The sequence below is a fragment of the Phyllobates terribilis genome, unplaced genomic scaffold (genome assembly GCF_046119375.1).
Source record: "Phyllobates terribilis strain yellow unplaced genomic scaffold, ASM4611937v1 Scaffold_11__3_contigs__length_659146591, whole genome shotgun sequence".
Lineage (NCBI taxonomy): Eukaryota > Metazoa > Chordata > Amphibia > Anura > Dendrobatidae > Phyllobates > Phyllobates terribilis.
Window position 1 is genome coordinate 509,234,873 of NW_027362771.1, and position 20,413 is coordinate 509,255,285.

At 42.4% G+C, this 20,413-nt stretch overlaps 1 protein-coding gene across 8 annotated transcripts in view; it reads right to left on the reverse strand.

Moving 5' to 3' along the window:
• Positions 1-203: 203 nt before the first annotated feature.
• Positions 204-20,413, reverse strand: part of GMCL1 (germ cell-less 1, spermatogenesis associated) — a 133,393-nt gene continuing 113,183 nt past the window's right edge. For all 8 annotated transcript variants that reach the window (XM_073653607.1, XM_073653600.1, XM_073653603.1 and 5 more), the window contains 3 exons: positions 13,180-13,325; positions 11,433-11,520; positions 204-5,125 (listed from right to left, as the gene is read on the reverse strand). In XM_073653607.1, the coding sequence (XP_073509708.1) occupies positions 4,997-5,125; positions 11,433-11,520; positions 13,180-13,325 (363 nt within the window). In that variant the 3' untranslated portion in view covers positions 204-4,996. The remainder of the gene's footprint in view (positions 5,126-11,432; positions 11,521-13,179; positions 13,326-20,413) is intronic.

Below are 20,413 nucleotides of genomic sequence, written 5' to 3' on the forward strand. Positions count from 1 at the left end.
TATACAAAAAGTTATAGTATCTGCTGAGAACCAGGCCTGATCATCTTAAATGAAACTCACAGTGGTTTATAGTAACAGTCGTCAGAGCCACATGTACATATTCACAAAGATTTATAAAAATATTAACACGGAAACATTGTACCAGAAATGGAAAAGCCGCCACATGTAAGTCATACGTGCACATACTGAAACTTTTTATATTAAAAAGGTCTGTTACAGTAGGCTTTATAACTGTATATCAGTTAATAAGTCCAGTAAAGTTCTTCTAAACCAGTTTACCGAGGCCAATAGGCACCAAATTAACAATTGTGGATTATAGGATAGTCATAGAAACGTATGGAAATCATTTAATAATGCAAAACCATCATAAAGGAAGTGTAAAAAATACTACGGCTTGTTGTTTGGCCTGCCTCTTCTGCGATTATTAGATTACAAAGTGGCGGGGTCACATTCTTAACCATCTTATTACCTTAGGGCTTATCACTTTACTGCAGTCGGCAAACCTAGAAATTGAAATTTCAGCATAGCATGCCAACGGTAAGCGAGCAGTCCGATGGGCAGTTCCGGACCATCCTCAGGGCCAGCTGTGAAGCAGCCCTTCTTGCTCAAGAAAAAGGCTAGATTCACAATTGCATTTTGATATTCCATTTGTCAATTACATTTTTAGGAACAAACAAGTGGAAATAATGTTCTGATGCACCATGCAGAAGTTTTTCTTCCATTCTAAAAACAGACACATCAGAACCCAGATGGAGCCCCTAACAATCATCGGGGTCCCTCTGCTTCTGTTTGCGTCACTTAGGAATCAGATCCTTTTTCCATATTAATTCCACTTGTCTGATCATCAAAACAACTGAATTGAAAGACCAGTGTCCAAATGCAAGTGTGAAAGTAGCCTAATTTGGATTACATATCCTACATCAATCTAAGGGGCACAGAAGGTTGCATGAAGAGGAGCTGTTAAGATGGGCACTGGTAAGAGACTTGGTAGTTTAAAGGGGTTGCCCCATAGATGATGAATGCAATGCCCGATCTCTGCAAAGCATCGTCAATCTTGTGAAAACCTCTATAAAAGCCCATGCTGGGCATGTTTAATACATTTGCTTTGGAGTGTCACTTGCAATAAATTCAGGACAATATAAACAGGTCAATTATTGTGATTCCTTCAGAGGGATTTTTATTATCATAGGTCAGAATTACATGCCTCAGAATGGACTATATATAAATCACTTAAACCAGTTTGGATTCACATCTGGATATTTGGAAATTATTCACATATATTTAGAGATATTATGCTGCATCCAACAAGGTAGTAGGTTGTTCTGCACTTTAAATTGTGAAGAGCTGTAGAGATGATCATGGAGATATGTGCAGCCTCGGTTGGACAGCATTGCTGGAGATGGAACGTTATCATGCCCTGTACAGAGGTCATCAAATAGCGCCCATAATGCTCAACCGTACGGCATAATGTGAGTGGTTAACAAACCCCAAGGGATGGCAATGAGGTCCTGCAAGCTCAGGAGAGGATGGATAGACATGTTAGCGATGGTAACAAATTTTCAAAACATCTTGCTTAATTCAGTCCAAAGTATGGGTGCCACGTGCAAAGATCCCCGCAACTTACTCACCTTGACTGCTATCAGTGAAGTTATTAATGGTAGTCTGAGGAATGTTCTGCCACATTAAATACACAGGATAATCGTCAAGATCTGCTGCTGGCAACTCCCTTTGCAACTGCCCACTATAGTCGTTCCAGGTGTGCTCAATAGAAGGCAAGTCAAGAGACGCTGGGATAATGAACAATAACCAGACCCCTCTAGTCTTCAATGTAACAACAAGCTGATAGTGTACCTGAAATATTTGGTCATAGAACCAGTGGCACAGCCATTTCTCCAGTGTCCCAAGAGCCGTTATTCAACACATCAGCACAAGGCCACATATTCCTCGTTACTGTGAGCAGTGTGCGTGGCTCAAACATGCTACCAGGGTCTGCAGCATCTCTGGACTTGTCTCCCATCGAGCACATCTGAGACGTCATTGGTCGGAAATTGCAAAGGGAGTTGCCAGCAGCAGATCTTGATGATTTGCCCAAGTGCATTCAGTGTGGCAGGAAAATTCCTCAGGCAACCATTAATAACCTCATTGATAGCATGTAAGTGCGGGGATTTTTGCACTTGGCACTAATACTCTATGTGGAATAAAATAGATATTTTGAACATTTTGTTTCCATTTTTCATCATTTGCACTTCATTAAAGGGGTTGTCCACTCTAGGACAACCCTTCTCATTCACCATGTTTGGTCCCGATAAAATGAAAGCACCTATACTCACCTCCCGTTCCAGCACCGCTCTAGCAGTGACACCAGTGCTGATTGGGCGCAGGGCTCACATGACATTACAACCTCATGTGTACCCAATCAGCACTGGTGTCACCGTCTTCAGACTTATTAGTGATCAAGAGGAGCTCTCACTTGCTCATAATTACGTATACATCCGAATGTGGGGACAATGACGACAGCGGTGATTGGGCGCAGGACTCATGAATCATAACAACCGCATGAGAGCCTGGGATCGCGAGTGCCGACACTGCTGGAACAACCACGGCATGGGAGGGGAGTATAAGTGATTTATTTTATCGGTGCCAAACATGAGGAATGAGAAGGGGTTGCCCTAGTAGTGGACAACCCCTTTAACATATCTATCATTCCTGTGATTTCCATAATTCCACGGCTTTTCCTTCTCGGTGCTGCAATTTCAATGTTGATGTGTGATCATGTAAATATGTACGTGTGTGTGTGTATATATATATATATATATATATATATATATATATATATATAATCTGAGGTAAGTGTAATATTATTGAGAAAAGGAAGAGTTACTGACCTCAATGGGAAATTATTATGTACTCGATTCCTCCCTTACATTGAGAGGAGACGTGCTCTACATCGATATATGCAGCTACCACGGTCACATTTCACAAGAAGCACTTCAGTAGCCTCTTTTCATAAAAAAAAACAAAACAGTAAAAAACAACAAAATGACATTGTAGAGGGAAAGTAAAGGCACTTAAAAGCCAATACCAATATGCAATTTTTTTTAATGTGCTTTGGGCAATACATTATCAGCGACCTGGACAAATCTAAATGCATGGCTCAAGTAGCACAAGTAGTATCATTAACATTAGGGCTGCATTATCCTAATTTTGTAACAGAAACCTACGGAATGTGTTTCTTGAATTGCCGCTTACCGTGTAACCATTTCTTTTGTAACAGGAAATATAAGACACTATATAAATTAAGCACTACGGCAGACCTCAAAGTATTTTATGCTTCTAATATCCAGTAGGGTAATGTAAAATGTAACAAAAGGAGAAAAACAATGGAAGTGTCTCCAGTCTCACCGACTAACCTACTGTTCTTTACATAATGTCAGTCGGTTGGTTTAAAAGTAGTCATTAGTAGACACTTCAAGAGGTTGTATTAAAAGGGTTTTCCAAAATGTAGTCATTGATGAACTAGCTTCACAACAAGTCAACAAAAGCATATAATTTGGGATCCAGCACCCAGCAGTCCCACCCATGAGCAGGTTGCATCCAGATGTAAACAGTGTACGGAGCGAGATTACAACAGATCAGTACACTGTGTAGTGGCCGGTTTAAGGAGCAGCAGCTCAGACCCCATTCACTTCCATTGGAGATGAGCTCATCAATGAGCAGAGTCGCGCCTAAATTTTGTGACTTTTGGTGTCCTCACACCAGTTTCTCCCAACTACGCCAAAATGGACAGAGCTTTGGAAAACAGGGGCAGGAGGCCAATAGCTCATCTAACTCATGAAGAGTTGTGGAGTTTCCTACACCAGATATCTCACTCCAGTACCTGACTGGAGTAAAATTTTTGGTGTAGCACAAGGAGGCGCACGCCACTCTTCAGAAGCTCCAGATTAATGAAGACGGGTACACCTCATCACGAATCAGGAGCGTCTGACTCCACCACACCCCTCATCAAGGCTGCCGATCTTGAGAATTGTGCCCTTAGTGTCAAATGGAACATAGCAGCTAGGTGTAAACAGCCAAGTGTTAAAGTTTCATTAAATTACTGGCAATACATGGTGTTATAGTTTTGATCTAATGCAACACTGCAGCAGATCACCATTGAGGTTTTCCAGAAGAATACGTCCGGATATGCTAGAGGAGCCAGGATCTCCGATCTGAGGGATGTTGCTTTGATCATAGGAATCTGAAAGAAATCTCATCATATCTGACCAGGCTAACTGCACTTGAAGACCTTACTGTGGACAATTTGGATTGGTTCTAAACATGGAGTCCAGGACTACCTTAGCAATTATTCATCAATCTTTGTTTTTATTTCATTTCGATTCGATGTGTAAGGATTACAAACAGTCTGAAGACTACAGAACATCTGACCTCATACCTCTGATAAGAAGCCAACATTGGTCAACAGGACCTTCTTATGTCTTTCGCTACTCTATAGGCCAGCAGAGGGTTGAAGATCTTTAAGGCTTGTGGGTGAACATCTTTAGGAAAAAAAGAAAACTCAACAGAAATCTTACTGCTGACGCCAAACGCAGTTCCGCACAACCTCACCATGTGCAGATCGCAGCAGAAATTTAAATACAAAGTGTAAAAAAACACAACAACTGCACAGCAGGATGTTTGCACCTTCAGAATACGAGTCAGAAAAATAAAAAATTATTAAAATTGATAAAAAAAAAAACAAAAAAAAACACAGACTCTTCATCTTTGAATATAATGGGTATTCCATAGACACTTTTGGCTTGTTTGGCAGAAGAGCCTACATTCTGAGGTGGTGATTAGATATACATCTTGCAGTGCAAGTCCATCGGTTACAGCTCTTCTGTTGTCTGCACTATTATAGACAAAGTGTCAACAAAATAAACCTAAAAGGCAAAACAACTGAAAATGTTCCCTTTTGTCTGATTCCATATCGAGTTCTTCATGTAGGCAGTGGTCCCTTTTAGATGTCTGGACTTTCCACCTGACCTTCTGCCTCCACTCGTTTTTCAGGGGATGTGTAAAGGAAGTTGCAGCAGATGTAGAGAGGAAACACGAGCAGGCGACTGTCCAGATTCATCACCACTTGTTCCTGCAGATAAATCAGATTAATCAGTGAAAACAGAGAAATTAATGAAAGAAGGAACTAAGCTGGAGGAGATGTGAAGTCCTCGTCTGACCTCTGCTCTCACCCCTTTAACAGTAAATCACAAGTTGCGGACTTCAGGCAGATTTTCCATAACAAATCCACATATGGATTTTGAAACCTGTACAATGGGTTATTTCACTGGGATTTTTATGCAGTTGCAGTTTTTACAGGAGAATTAAATATACTGGGTGGCCAGGCCTACACGATGGTCTGTAAGATACAAGTTATAGGCCAGGTATTTGCAGGATTAAGTAGGCGGTGGGTCCACGTGCTGAGATGCCTAGAAGATGGCTTGAGGAAGGAGTTATTCACACATGGTGCCCTTAAGGCTTCCATATTCATAGTTAGCAGATACAGTACCTAGCCTGATGACCAACCTCAAAAGGGAAACCACAAAATGGGATGGGATGCCAATGGCAGCAAAGAGTTTCTGCCCTTTTGTTTCAGTGATTGGCGAGATCTCGGCACCAAGCATAATCACTGCCAGAAATCTCTAACTTGTAAAAACTTTAAAAGTGAAAGTATCTTCAGAAAGTAACCCATTAAAATAGGATTTTGTGTTTAATGTATTTTTTGGCAATTTATTTTTTATATATAATTTTTTTCACAATCTGTATTTAAAAATGCGGTTTTAACACTGGAGATGAGGCTTATTCTAGACTCATTCATCCTGTTCTTCCAGGACATTAGCACTAATAGACTGACTGACCCGATCATTTAGCCGAAATATCTAGTGAGCAAGTGCAAAGGTCACTGAAGGGAGGGGAAGCAGGAGCTCTGATTGTGATTGGTGGATCCTGTGTAATCTACACTATATAGAGCTGCTGCCTGTCATTGTAATCTTAAAATAAGGGAAAAAAAAACTTTGCCAAAAAATGAAAAAAATAAAAATAAATTTAACACCAATTATTTAAAATGACAGATCATTATTTGACGATCCATTCCCTTTAAATGATAGGTACACTGTAAGACTCGTAGGGGAATTGAGCAGAGGTAAAGTAGATTGCTACTAGAACTAAACGCCTTTATCTTTACATCTGTTCGGTACAACATCATAGCGGCTCAGTAGTTAGCAGCAGTTTTACAAGGAGTTTGTATGTTCTCCTCATCTTTGTGTGGGTTTTCTCTGGGTACTACAGTTTTTTCCCACACTCCAAAGACATACTGATAGGGAATTTATATTGTGAGCCCCAATAGGGACAGTGACAAGGTCTGTAAAGCACTATATAAGTAAAATAAAATATAGCTTATTTTCTATGCAGGTTTGTCTGCCACACTAAATGCACAGACAGACATCCATGATTGACAAAACACCAAGATACTAGAACTGGATTTGTGGCCATCTAAGCTTTAGTCATCACACTGACCTCTGCTAGCCCATCAAAAGCCCCAAGATACTTAAAAGACAAGGGAGTCTATAAACCCTAAATGGTATTGTAAAATAAGGACATAACCCGCACACAGCCATCCCTGCTGCCACTGAAGCCGCTCGGACACACTTCCAAGGGTAGAAGTATAGCGAGCGATGTCAGGACACAGGAGGGGAGGTTGTGTGCAAGCGCAAAAATCACATGAATGCGTTTCCATGTGCAAACAGGGAAACTCAAGGAATACCAGCACTGTCAATCGGAAGAAAGGGAGACAGAGGTATAAAAAATTAAATAGAAAAAAAAATTTGCACAACGGTGCATCGAGAACCTTAATTTGCCAATGTGAATAAAATAGTTTTCCCTATGATGTGAAGATACTTGCAGTAAAATTTCCTCTAAATCTGACCTGTAGAGAATGCATGTAACATATCTACACAAATAAAACATTTTTTAAAAAAGCAGTTTTTAGAGCTCAGCAGAGTAAGCTGCAAATAAACGAAGGGAATGACCATCAGCCACGAATTGTGTTCTAGTCTAGACTGCCTTAAAAAGCAGCCGGTATGGAGGACCGTAAAAAGCAGGTAGTGTATACAGTACCCAAGGCAATGACCGGCATAAAATATTTTATGTGGTGGTTCTGGCTGGTCCAAACATGCTCATTACATCACCAACTATGTACCGTATTGACTCCTACCAGTTTTCATTGTGCCCCTTTTCCACAAGCCTAAACCCTGTGATCTGTATGCGGCTGGTTTCATATACGGTGAAATACTTCTGCTTATTGTAATCTACTGATTTTAAGTTGGACTTTGGCGGTGCGGAGCTACCCATCTTCTGCTTTCTTGTGAAGACTCCTTTATCATCTATTTATTGTGCAGTTATGGCCGTTTTTAGTATGCACCTAATAAAAAGGATTTCTTAAAAATCATTAATAGGTCATATGCACATTTTATTTTCTTTGGTGATCTGACATTTGTCTGGGTGGCTGGCATTAATTAACTATTATCTTTGTCTTTTTGGAATTAATTTTTAGAGGTGTTCTGGCAAAAAAAAAAAAACATTTCGCAAAGTGCCTTATTCGCAGGTGCAGGGGTCTTACTTCTGTATCAATCAGAAGCAATGCTATTTTTCATTGTTCACCAAAATCAACAGTCAAGTGAATATGAACAAACCCATATGTCAGTGTAACACTTCAATACACAGTATAGCAAGCCATCTAATCAAAAAGCATCATTTGCATATTAAAACTATGTTGGAGCCGAGACATGGGGCAGCTGCCTGCAAATGTATGTTTTCGCTAAATCTGCTGTCCAAGCATCATAAATGTCAGAGCGCCTGAAACTCTTCGTGTAGCAAACTACTAGGAATGGTGTCATCTGGCTTGATGGACTGTCTCAATACGTGTCCCATGAAGTGGAAATATCACTGAGCCTGATGTATTAGAGAACAAAGCCTCACAGACAGAACTTATTTTATTGTTAATGTCTTAAGAACACAGCTCAGCTGTATCTCTACACAGTAAATGCAGTGTTATGTATCATTACAATTACAACCATTGCAGATCTCATCTCACACAGCTGTCGGCTCTCATCTCCCCTCCTCCCCACACTGACTAACCCGAGATGAGATCTGGAAGTGTTTGTAATGATACATAACTCAGCTCTGCTGTATCTCTACACAGTAGCTGCAGAGATCAGTGAGGAGAGGAGGGCGTGTTCCTTTCTCCCCACAATGATGCTGCCTGCATATGATTGGTCAGCCTCATGCAGGAGAAGAAGTACACGCCCCCAGAGACAAATCTCTGGTAACACCCAAGTAAACTGTAACATAAATTAAACTTAAACTTTACAAGCTAATATAGCCACAACAGAGAGGAGAAAATAAAAAATAAAAATTTATGTGGCTAGTTTAACATGCTCAAACTAGTGAAAGATCCTCATTAAAGCATACGCACAGAAAGTTCATAAATGTCTGAATATATGTTGTTCCACTACCTGGAGTCAGACTTCTCAACAGTCTGATACTTGATGCACAGCATAAGCCATCAATGCTGTAATTCTGAAGAACCCTTGCAACACTGTGCAATCTACAAAATGTCCGACAGAAAGATGTGCCACATCTCACTGTATATGCACACGGCGGAATATGTTGCTAGTAGCGCTTATTGAAGGAAAAAAAAAAAAAGTGTACGGTGGCTTGCGAAAGTATTCGCCCCTTGACTTTTTACCTATCTTGTTACATTACAACCCGTGTTTAAATATTTTTGCAATCCAATTTGTGTGATGCATCAGCACTAAATAGTCTAAGCTGATGAAGTGAAGAGATAAAAATATAGGCATAAATTACATTTAAGGGATCAAATAACTAAACATTGACATGTGCATATGTATTGACCCCTTTTGTTATGAAGCCCCTAAAAATTTCTGGTGCAAGCAATTACCTTCATAAGTCACATGCTTAGTCCACCTGTGTCCAATCTAAGTGTCACATGGTCTGTCAGTATATAAACATCTTTTCTGAAAAGCCACAGAGGCTACAACACCATTGAGCGATAGGCACCACTAACCAAACAACACCATGAAGACCAAGGAGCTCTCTAAACAAGTCAGGGACAAAGTTGTTGAGAAGTACAAGTCAGGGTTGGGTTATAAAAAAAATATCCCAATCTGATGATCCCCTGGAGCAGCATCAAATCCATTATTATCAAATGGAAGGAATATGGTACCACAACAAATCTGCCAAGAGAGCGCCACCCACCAAAACTCTCAGACCAGGCAAGGAGGGCATTAATCAGAGAGGCAGCACTGAGACCAAAGGTAAGCCTGAGGGAGCTGCAGAGTTCCCAAGCAAAGACTGGAGTATCTGTCCATACGACCACAATAAGCCATACACTCGATAGAGATGGCCTTTATGGAAGAGTGGGCAGAAAAAGCCTTTACTTACACACAAAAATTGTAAGGCTTGTTTTAAGTTTGCCAAAAGACATGTGGAAGACTCACCAAATGTATGGAGGAAGGTGCTGTGAACTTTTTTGGCCACCAAGGTAAACGCTATGTCTGGCACCAAACCAACACAGCTTATAACCCAAATAACACCATCCTTACAGTAAAACATGGTGGTTGCATCATGCTGTGAGGATGTTTTTCGGCAGCAGGGACAGGGAAAATGGTATGAGTCTAAAGGAAGATGGATGGTGCGAAATACAGGGATATTCTTGAGCAAAGTCTGGTTTCAGTCTGTCAGTGATTTTAGACTGGGACGGAGGTTCACCTTCCAACAAGACAATGACCCAAATTATATGCTAAAGTAACACTAGAGTGGTTTACGGGGAACCGTGTAAATGTTTTGCCGTGGTCTAGTCACAGCCCAGACCTTAATCCAATTCAGAATCTGTGGTCAGACTTGAAGATTGCTGTTCACCAGAGGAAACCATCTAACTTGAAGGAGCAGGAGCAGTTTTGCCTTAAGGAATGGACAAAAATCCCAGTGGCAAGATGTGGAAAGCTCATAGACTTATCCAAAGCGACTCGCAGCTGTAATTGCCACAAAAGGAGGCTCAGCAAAGAACTGACTTTAGGGGGTAAAAAGTTATGCCCAATGAAGTTTTCAATTATTTTGTCCTATTTGTTGTTTGCTTCACAATAAAACGAACACCAAATGTGCACATTTGTGGGCATGTTCTTTACATGAACTGATGCAAACCCTCAAAAAAAAACAAACAATGAAATTCCTGGTTGTGAGGTAGCAAAACAAGAAAAATGCTAAGGTGGGTGAATACTTTTGCAAGCCACTGTATGTCTTTTTTTTCTAGCCGACCGAGTAAAGTGTATGGAGAATTGGAGGGTACTTCCACTGTCCCCAAAAGACATATGAAGAGGGAGACAGAGATTGGGCATGCTGGTTTCTACCTGTGGCTAAATCTCTTTCTCTTTAGACACATGCACAGTTGGCCAATATGAATGTGCATGTTTGTCGATTGTCAGGAAGAAAAGTGATCAGCTGAACAAATGTTCGGCAGACAGCTATTAAACGTTTATGACCAGCATAAATGTGCATTATTAAATTATCGTGAATGCTCATTTCCTTGATAATTGGTTAGCATAAACAGGCTGCCAATAACCCAACAAATGAGCAAAATGCTTGTTTGTTATGGGAAATTATTTTTTTAAGCTTGCCTAAAAATCACTCTTGGCAGCTCATCGTCCTGTATAAACAGCACTTGTGCGGTCGAGAACAATGACAGTCTATGCGCACAAAACGATCTATTACTGATTGTTCTGTGTGCATCAGATGTGTGTATGGCCGGTCTAAAACAGACTATCAAATGACCGCCAATCAGCAAATGTGTAGCTGATTGGCAGGTGTTAAACGGCCGCCACTGGCCAGTATATACCAGCGTAACGTCAGAAGCCCTTGAGCAGAAGTTGTAAACCAGGAAATAAAGAAGGGAAAAATAATGGTTATTATTACTTGGAGAGCAGCAGAAACAGATGTCACTATGAAAGCAATTATATAGTCTCACTTACTTAAATACAATCCCAACTTTGAAAAAAAACACAATCTGCACTAACAAGATATTTCACAGATGCATGAATGACTGATCAGATCTTTACCCTCAAGTGACTGCTTAGTACTGATTAGATGAAGTGGTAATAAACACACCAGTAGTTCGAGCGGAGATGGTCCTTGCAAAAAAAAAAAAATGCTATTTACAGTCTTATTAACAGCATAGTCTCTAGTCACTGTCCATCTCCCTTCCCCCTGTGGTCTTATTAATGGTAGCCAGATTCTCCTCCATACTTATTTATAGCACGACCTCCTTAGAAAACACAACTGGAGCTTTGGATTATTTCTCTCAACCCATTGAATGTAATACGCACCTGATCTTTCTCAAGGCTGAGGATCTGGTAGCCACTAGTCCGACTGCAAATTACTTTACCATTTGTATCAAAGGACACCAAGCGTAACCTGCGAATACAATGGATATTCAAATTAAGCATGGCTCAAGAAAAAACGCCCAAAAAAAACCCGAAAAGTAATGTGGGTTTTTTACCCAGGATATAACAGTCTGACTCTCAACGTGCCAAAACTATCTATCTTTCGGCTCCACCATACAGGCAAACGCTTGACTCAGGAAGCCCTCTCACAAATCTAATGATCAGTCTGTACCGTTGAAAATGGTCAATACTAATCTAATGTGCATGATGGTCTTTACACCAAAGCAGGAAAGCATGAGCCTGAAGTCTCAGTAACTGTTGGAGCATACAACAGCTGCAGGCTTATGTTGGGATGACTGCATAGAGTGGGCAATAGATGACGCTGTCTTAGGGCTCTTTCCCATGTCCGGGTTTCCAGTACGTGTGGTGACAGTTTCCACATGTACTGGAGAAACTGACACACGCAGACCCATTCAAATCTATGGGTCTGCGCACATGTCAGCATGTTTCCACGGACTTTGTGTCCGTGTGCTCCACACGCTAGCATGTCCATTTTTTTTGAGGATGCACGGTCCGCAAAAGTGACATCAGTGGTACAGTTAGCACTGTTCCCAAGCGCCGAGTGCTGAACACTGCCTTCATCATGGTTCCTGCTGGCACTGCGATCAGCACCAGCAGGAACAACGATGAGACTAGTAGACTACTATTACCCTCATCACTGTCTCTGCTGGTGCTGATCGCTGCGCCGGCAGGGAACCACGATGAGGGCAGTGTTCAGCACCCGGCACTTTGGAACAGTGCTAACTGTACTGCTGATTCCCAGGCGCCAGTCCGTGTGATGCGGCACACACGTGACACACATGGATATCTCCAGTACGGTTTTTTCCGGTACCGGAAATATACAGACATATGAAACCGGCCTTTGCAGTTGTTGTTTGTTAATGCTTCTGTACTGTGTGACCTCCCAGTTTTGCTTGCTTCAGTTCCTTCCTTGTAGCCCAATAGCTGTGATTATGCAGATAATGCTGTATGTCCCAGGTAAAACAGTTAATTTCCCCACAATATCTGAAAGCTGATAATACTGCTGAAAGCTAAAATCTGCAACAGTAACATTTATCATCATGATTACCACCAGGATCTCGGTAATGACTCAAGAAAGTAGCTATTATAATTGATTGATTCATGCTGCTCAAGCCACGGGACGCATTAATGCAGAAGCCGGTCACTGATTCCAAACATTTATGTTTTGCTCTGAAATGCTGCGACATTTCAGAGAAAGCATAGTTGAAGATGGGGGTCAAGGATACAGTGACTAAAAAGACAAGTCACAAAGGTAGGGTCCCACCGGCTTCTCTACACGCCACTCTGCTAGGATGACTCGTCTTTACCTACACACACATAAAAGGGAGACCTGTCATGAAGCAGAGCAGGGTGGGTTGAAGTCATCAGGGACCTACCTCCATGACTAGTGACTAGTATTGCTAGTCCCCTCATTACTGGCCTCAATCTTCAACTATGTTTTCTTTAAATCTGCAGACTAAGGACAAACTTTGCAATGTGAAATAACCAACAAGTCTAGACTTAAATGGTAAGTACCAGCAGTTTCTAGTTGTAATCTGTAATTATAACAGCAAACAAAAGTTTTTTTTGATTCCTTGCATCTACTAATGACAGAAGTGCATTATCGTACCTGAATGCAATGTTCCTTTGTGGCTGCAGACTGACTGATCCACTACATGGCTGATTTAAGGTGTTCCTCTTGAAAATTATGTAGCGATTTGTGTATGTGACCAACAAGTCAAAACCAAAGTTAAATCCAGTCCATCTCCAACAATACTGTAAAAGAAAGTTTAGAAATGTGAACATCTGAGAAGAAAAAATTTGATTAGAAACCTCAAAAACAGATGTGATATCCTAAACATTCTGTGATATTACAAGGATATCGACACACCGTCAGGGGCATTTTTTTTTTTTTTTTTTATACTTAAAGGGTTACTTCTCAACATGGGTGTAAAGCAGCGCACAGCTCTCCATTCTCCTAAGTTCCTTGTTGCTTAGGGGAGTGGGGGGAGGTGATCACTCATCCTTGAGTGACAGTTCTGGTCAGCAGCTAGCTAGTATGACACATTAACAGTCTGTCATTGTTCTGAAGCGTACAGTATTATCTCAACATCTAAATATATTGTTAATAGGGCTTTTGAACAAGCACACGGCTCAGGAAAGTAAGAGCAGCGATTAGGAGAGCTAGTCTAGAAGCAGTGACAGGTGGGCACTGGTGATTTTGCAAAACTGATGATAGCAGTTCGGTCACAAGCCGACATGCAGGGGATGGAGGTGAGCAGCTAACCGCTCTATAGAAATTAATGAGCTGGAGAGAGATGGCTGGTATCTCCGGAGTTAACTCCGCTCCTGGAATGTAACTATTGTTCATACTCAGCCAGGTACTGGTGGTCGATCGCCTTGGCAGAATGCTGTACACTAGGTAAGATAAAAGTGCTCATATCAGGAGAAGGACAGTAGATAGAAAAAGCAAGTCAAAAGCAAAACTTACTTATTTTCATGCTTTCTAATTATAGTAACCTTACCAATTTCACAAAAGGATAATACCGCAGAAAAGAGGATCTATCATGTGTAATAAATATGTAATTTTTTGACCTCTTGTAAATTTTGCTGTTCTGAATCTGGTGCTTTTCTTTTTGTTATGCAAATCTAGTATTTTTCCCTCAGTTGGAGTGGTCCGCAACTCTTCTCTGTGGGCATCTTCTTAAATATTCTTCCTTGGCTAACAAGACTGGATTTGCACTCAGAAAAAAGTTGGTCATTTCAGGAACGTATCGGTGCAGGGAAAGGAGAAAACCACCACCAGATTTGGGAGAACAGCAGCATTTAAAATACATAAACAAATTACATTTATGGCAAGTTACAGACAATAGTGAAACGCACTTATTTTGGACTAAGGCTATGTGCACACGATCAGGATTTAAAGCAGAAATTTCCTGAGCGTTTCTGCATCTCCTTGGCAGGAAAAACGCTGGGCGTTTTTGACACGGTTTTTGATGAAGTTTTTAAGCATTTTTGTACATCAATAAATGCTTTTTTGGAGCTTAATAAAGTTATTTTGTGGGACATTGCTTAAACCCTTGGACTACCGTCAGAACTGGGGTGAGCATATTGGTTAATTTGAATGATTAAATAATGTATCTGCTGTATTTCAAATAAAGTGTTTGCTCTGTGTCTGTGTGTTTATTTAACTCTTTACTTTAATTAGTTTTGGTCATGAAAAGGTCTGATTGACACCTTGACATAACCAAACAAAAGAGCTGGGTGTCAGCTAGTCCCATTCACCCAATCTTCATTAGCATTTCTATGCATGTAATTTATGCAGCTGCTGTGAGCTGGTATTTTTTAGCCTGGGAAGGTGCCATTTGCAAACATGGCCCTTGGCCATTAAATAACATCTCACAGCTGGTTTGTTAGCCGCTACGTCCCCCCGATCAGCACTCAGCAGCGCTTTGGACGCAACGTATTTTTGTTGCGTCCAAAACGTGGTGTTCTAATGCCGCACTTTTGTAGTTGGTACATGTGAATCCACCGCATATAATGACACTTCAAATCAATCAAAATCTGCAGCGGAGACTAACGTGTCTGCTACAGAAATTGACATGCTGCGGGTGAGTTTGGGTACATGGCCACGGTCAGGAGCCACTACAGGTTTGACGCTGCGTGTTTATACAGCGTCAAACCTGCAGTGTCCAGATGTTACGGCATAGTGGATGGGATCCCTAGACATCCCATGTCCGCTATGCGTGCATCAGAGGCTGCGGATCACCCGTGGACACTGACATGCAGCACGTCTTTCAGGACCACAGCATGTAAAATTCTCTTGCAGAGTCGCTAGTCTCCGCAACAGAAATTTGACCACTAGAATGTATAGAACGCAGTAAATACGCATGGTTCAGTGAGCACATGTGGATTTACCCGCGTTCAATAGAAAGCAACGTTTTGGACGCAGCAAAAAATATTCGTCTAAAGCGCTGCTAAGTCCGGATCGTGGGCACAGAGCCTAAAATTAAAAAAAAAAAAATAATGGCATGAGCTCCTACGTCATTTTCATAACCAACAGAGGGAAAGCCGACCACTGGGGGCTGATATTAGTAGCCGGGGAAGGGGCCATTAGTCAACAATGTTCCCTGGCTATTAATATCAGCCCACAGCTGTTTGTTTAGCCTTTACTGGCTAGATTACAGGGGGACCCCAGAAAAAATTGACATGGGGTCCCCCTATAAAATCTAACCAACAAAGGCTCAACTAGACAGCTGCGGGCTGATATTAATAGCCAGGCAAGGGACCATGGATACTAGCCCCCTCCGCGGCTATTAATATCACCCCTCAGCAGTCCCAGAAATGGCGCATCCATAAGATGCGCCAAATCTGGCGCTTAGCCTCCACTCTTCCCACTGCCCTGTAGAGGTGGCGAGTGGGGTAATGGGGTTGGGGTTCACGTCAGCCTTGTATTGGTGGCTGAGGTGAAGCCCAGGTTAGTAATGGAGGGCGTCTATTAGACGCCCCCATTACTAACCGCGTAGTAAAATAGTCGAGGCTTTTTCAATAAAAAACAGTGAGAAAGTATTTTAAAGAAATAAAAAACACACGGTTCTACAATTTTTTTTTTTATTACACTCAGTCCGCGAAGCCATCGATCTTCTGAAAAAAATGTAAAATTATAAAACAACCATATCCCCTCACCTGTCCACCACCAACGACGTAGTCCACGTACTGCCAACGATTGTCCCACGACGATCCGGGTCACTTCTACAGCAGTGACATCAGCGATCACTGATGTCACTGCTGCAGAAGACAGCACTGTATAATGACAGGGGTGTAAAATCACTCCTATCAGTATACATGCTGCAGGAGGTCACTGGGGTTGATCAGCTGAAGATCAGCTGATCAGCCACAGTGAGCTTACCACCCTGGGAACATTCTTGCGAATGATCCCAGGGTCAGGTGAGCATCAGCTGATCAGTGATGTCAGCGCAGGTCCTGGCAGCTCAGTTCACTGCAGTATACCGCTGGCCGCCGGGGTGACAGCATTGCCGGGGACGGGGAGCCGCGGACAGGCGAGTAGGTTTATTTTTTTTATTTTCACTTTTTTTTTTGACTACGGGCACTCAGGCTGGGCAGGGCAGACTACCACTCCTCCCATCCATGCTGCTCTCGCTGTTATCAGCGAGAGTGGCGGTTGGATGAGAGGAGATGTAGTCCTTCTCTCCGAGCCGGGTACCACCTGCAGCGCGTTTCCAGTGCAATTTCACACCCATTGACTTTCACTGAAACGCAGCATATCCGCAGGTATAGCTATTATACCTGCGGGTTTGCGGCGATTCAATGCAAGTCAATGGGCGCGAATTCGCGACGGAAACGCCCAAACAATGGTCATGCTGCGGTTTTTACCAGAATGTGAATCCGGAGCTCAAATTTCCGCATCATGTACACAGCACATCTGGATTCGCATTGCAGTACCTGGCAGACCTATTACAAGCGTTTTAGCAGCGCTTCTGTGGAGGAAAAAAACGTCGCGAAAATGCATCAAAAACGAATCGTGTGAACTTAGCCAAAAACACTTTTACAATTCAGTTTCATTAAATATTTTGCATGTTTCGCCTTCCCTTGCTTCTGAGTCATAATGACTATTGCTCGCTGCAGAATGGGTAACCTGAAACCCCATTAGTCAGCTAGCTCTGATGAGTTTGTAATTTATTTTTTTAAATCTGACTTTATCTGAGCTCATCCCTGCTGATTAATGGCTACAGACCACATCTAAGTTGAGTAGGTCATTAATATGCTGAAAGGAGCCCAGAAAAAAAAAAAAAAAAAAACACAAAAAAGAATTACAAACTCTTCCATCAAAATGACCTCACTGATGAATTCTCAGATAATTTCTGGCTGCAGAATGAGTTGACATTAGTACACACAGGTTAAATAAGGAAAATATGTTTCACTAAAAAAAATTACACTAATTGAATAAAATTATTTTTTTAGCCCAAAATACATGCATTTAAGAAAAAAAAGTGTCCCTATGGGTGTCCATATCCTTTAATCTATTGTACCAATATAAAATTACCCCTTATAATCTATTACACATTCAACTGAATCTCAACTTGCATTTATAGGATTAAGAAAGGTAGATCGTCTGCTAGAAAAACAAAAGTATTCCAGCGTAAGTAATACTTTAAAAAGTAGTCAGCTGTGTGATCAATAGTGGTAAAGAAAACCTGCCATAGTATGTGCCAGGGCAGGCGTCAGCACCTGGGCAAGTGGCAGGGCCCTGAGCAGGTGGGGGCCCACTCACCGTCAGGCAGCCCGGTGCTATGGGACCCGTGAGAAGTGGGTTGCCGGTCTCAGCGCCCGCTCCCCTCCGCTTGCTCAGGGCCCTGGCACAATACTTACCTCTCCCTGTGCCTCTAAGACATCCTGTATGGGACATTATATAGGGGGAGAGGGGGGAACAAGTGACATCCTGCATGGGGCATTATATGGGGGGAGGGGAGGGGTGACATCCTGCATAGGGCATTATATGGGGGGGGAGAGGTGACATCCTGCATGGGGCATTATATGGGGGGAGAGGTGACATCCTGCACGGGGCATTATATGGGGGGAGAGGTGTCATCCTGCATGGGGCATTATATGGGGGGGGGTGACATCCTGCATGGGGCACTATATGGGTGGGGGGGTGACATCCTGCATGGGGCATTATAATGGGGGGGGAGGGGGAGGTAGAAAGAGGTGACATTCTGCATGGGGCATTATATGGATGGGGGGGAACAAGTGACATCCTGCATAGGGCATTTTATGGGGGGAGAGGTGAGATCCTGCATGGGGCATTATATGGGTGGGTGACATCCTGCATGGGGCATTATATGGGGGGTGACATCCTGCATGGGGCATTATATGGGGGAGGGGGAGGTGACATCCTTCATGGGGCATTATATGGGGGAGGGGGAGGTGACATCCTTCATGGGGCATTATAAGGATGGGGGGTGACATCCTGCATGGGGCATTATGTGGGGGCCAGTATTCTGTACGGAGCGTTATAAGGGGGCCAGTATCTTCTATGGAGCATTATATGGGGGCCAGTATCCAGTATGGAGCGTTATATGGGGATCAGTATCCTGTATGGAGCGTTCTATGGGGACCAGTATCCTGTGTGGATCGTTATATGGGGGCCAGTATCCTGTATGGAGCGTTATATGGGGACCAGTATCCTGTATGGAGCGTTCTATGAGGACCAGTATCCTGTATGGAGCGTTCTATAGGGACCAGTATCCTGTATGGAGAATTCTATGGGGACCAGTATCCTGTATGAAGCTTTCTATGGGGACCAGTATCCTGTGTGGAGAGTTAAATGGGGACCAGTATCCTGTGTGGAGAGTTATATGGGGACCAGTATCCTGTGTGGAGAGTTATATGGGGACCAGTATCCTGTGTGGAGAGTTATATGGGGACCAGTATCCTGTGTGGAGCGTTATATGGGGACCAGTATCCTGTGTGGAGCAATATATGGGACCCATAATACTGTATGGAGGACTATACTGTCCGGTCTGCACTGTGCGTTGAGAGAATTCGCCGGTTTCTGAGCCATTGTAGAATTTACAACAGATATCCCTCATATAATGTAAGAAGTGAAATCTTCGACATTGTACTATATATATATTTCTCTGCGGTATCTGTGCATCATGAATCGTGGTATGTGTTAAAGGGGCCCACTGAGTCTCTTACGCCCAGGGCCCAGAAAAACCTGGAGCCATCCCTGGTATGTGCCAGGGTAATTGCTCCTGATTCATGAAAAGAAAGCCTTCGTTAGGGTGGTACGTGCTGGTAAATATATATATTTTTGTATGTGCACTATTTTATGTATGTAATTATCAAAGGGGTCTTCCATAAATAACTTATATATGCTTATGCACATAGATATCAGGATAAATGTATGACTGTTTGGGGTCCACCAATTTTGTTGAGCCTCCCACCGATACTGTTGTGACCAACACACCTATAGACAATAAACAGTAATGATAATCAGCAGTGGTCGCACATGCTCATTACCACTCCATTCACACAGGTGACTTTTAGACCCCTGTCCTTGTGATCGTGGGGGCTTCAAGCGGTCAGGGTGCAGTGATCATACATTATCCGGTAAATATATCTGTCATATCGTCTCATCAGGATTTACACCTTGAAGGTATTCGAGCATTTTATCACCCTGCTACCCAATACCCTTTCTAATGATGCCTGTATTAGCCTAAAAAGTAAAATGAAGTTTAATTGTCACTGCGTTTCCTGCCTGCGGTTACTGCACTTGTCCTTAACCGATGTCAATCATCGCCACTGTGCAGTGTAAGCAGGCACACAGCAGTTTGGCGGACATTCAGTCGTGTGCAGGGAGAGGAGGGAGGAGAAGAGGGATGGCTTCTTCTCCTCCTTACTACTCTACCCGAGAGCACGTTGGGATGTCCATTGCACTGCTGTGGGCGTGCTTCCACCACACAATGGCGATGATTAATAGCGGTCCTGGACTAGTCCAGTGACAACAGGCAGGAGCAGCAGTGACAAATTAGTTTTAGCGTGAAGGTGAATACATGCATCATTAAGGAGGGGATTAGGTAGGAGGCTGATAAAGCGCTCCTAATACCTTCGAGGTGTAAATCCCGATGACCGGTGCTCTTTAATTCTATCACTTCTACATAACAGATAAATAGGGTTTTAGTAATCAGTAATAGGAGACTCTTTACAATTTCCTGGTGGGTCCCAGCTGTAAAATATCATTATTACTGAACAGAATAAAATATAAAATTTGCCCTAAAAATAGCAATAGCATTACAATAATGTAATAATACCACAGCAATTCATATAGGACGCACAAAGGT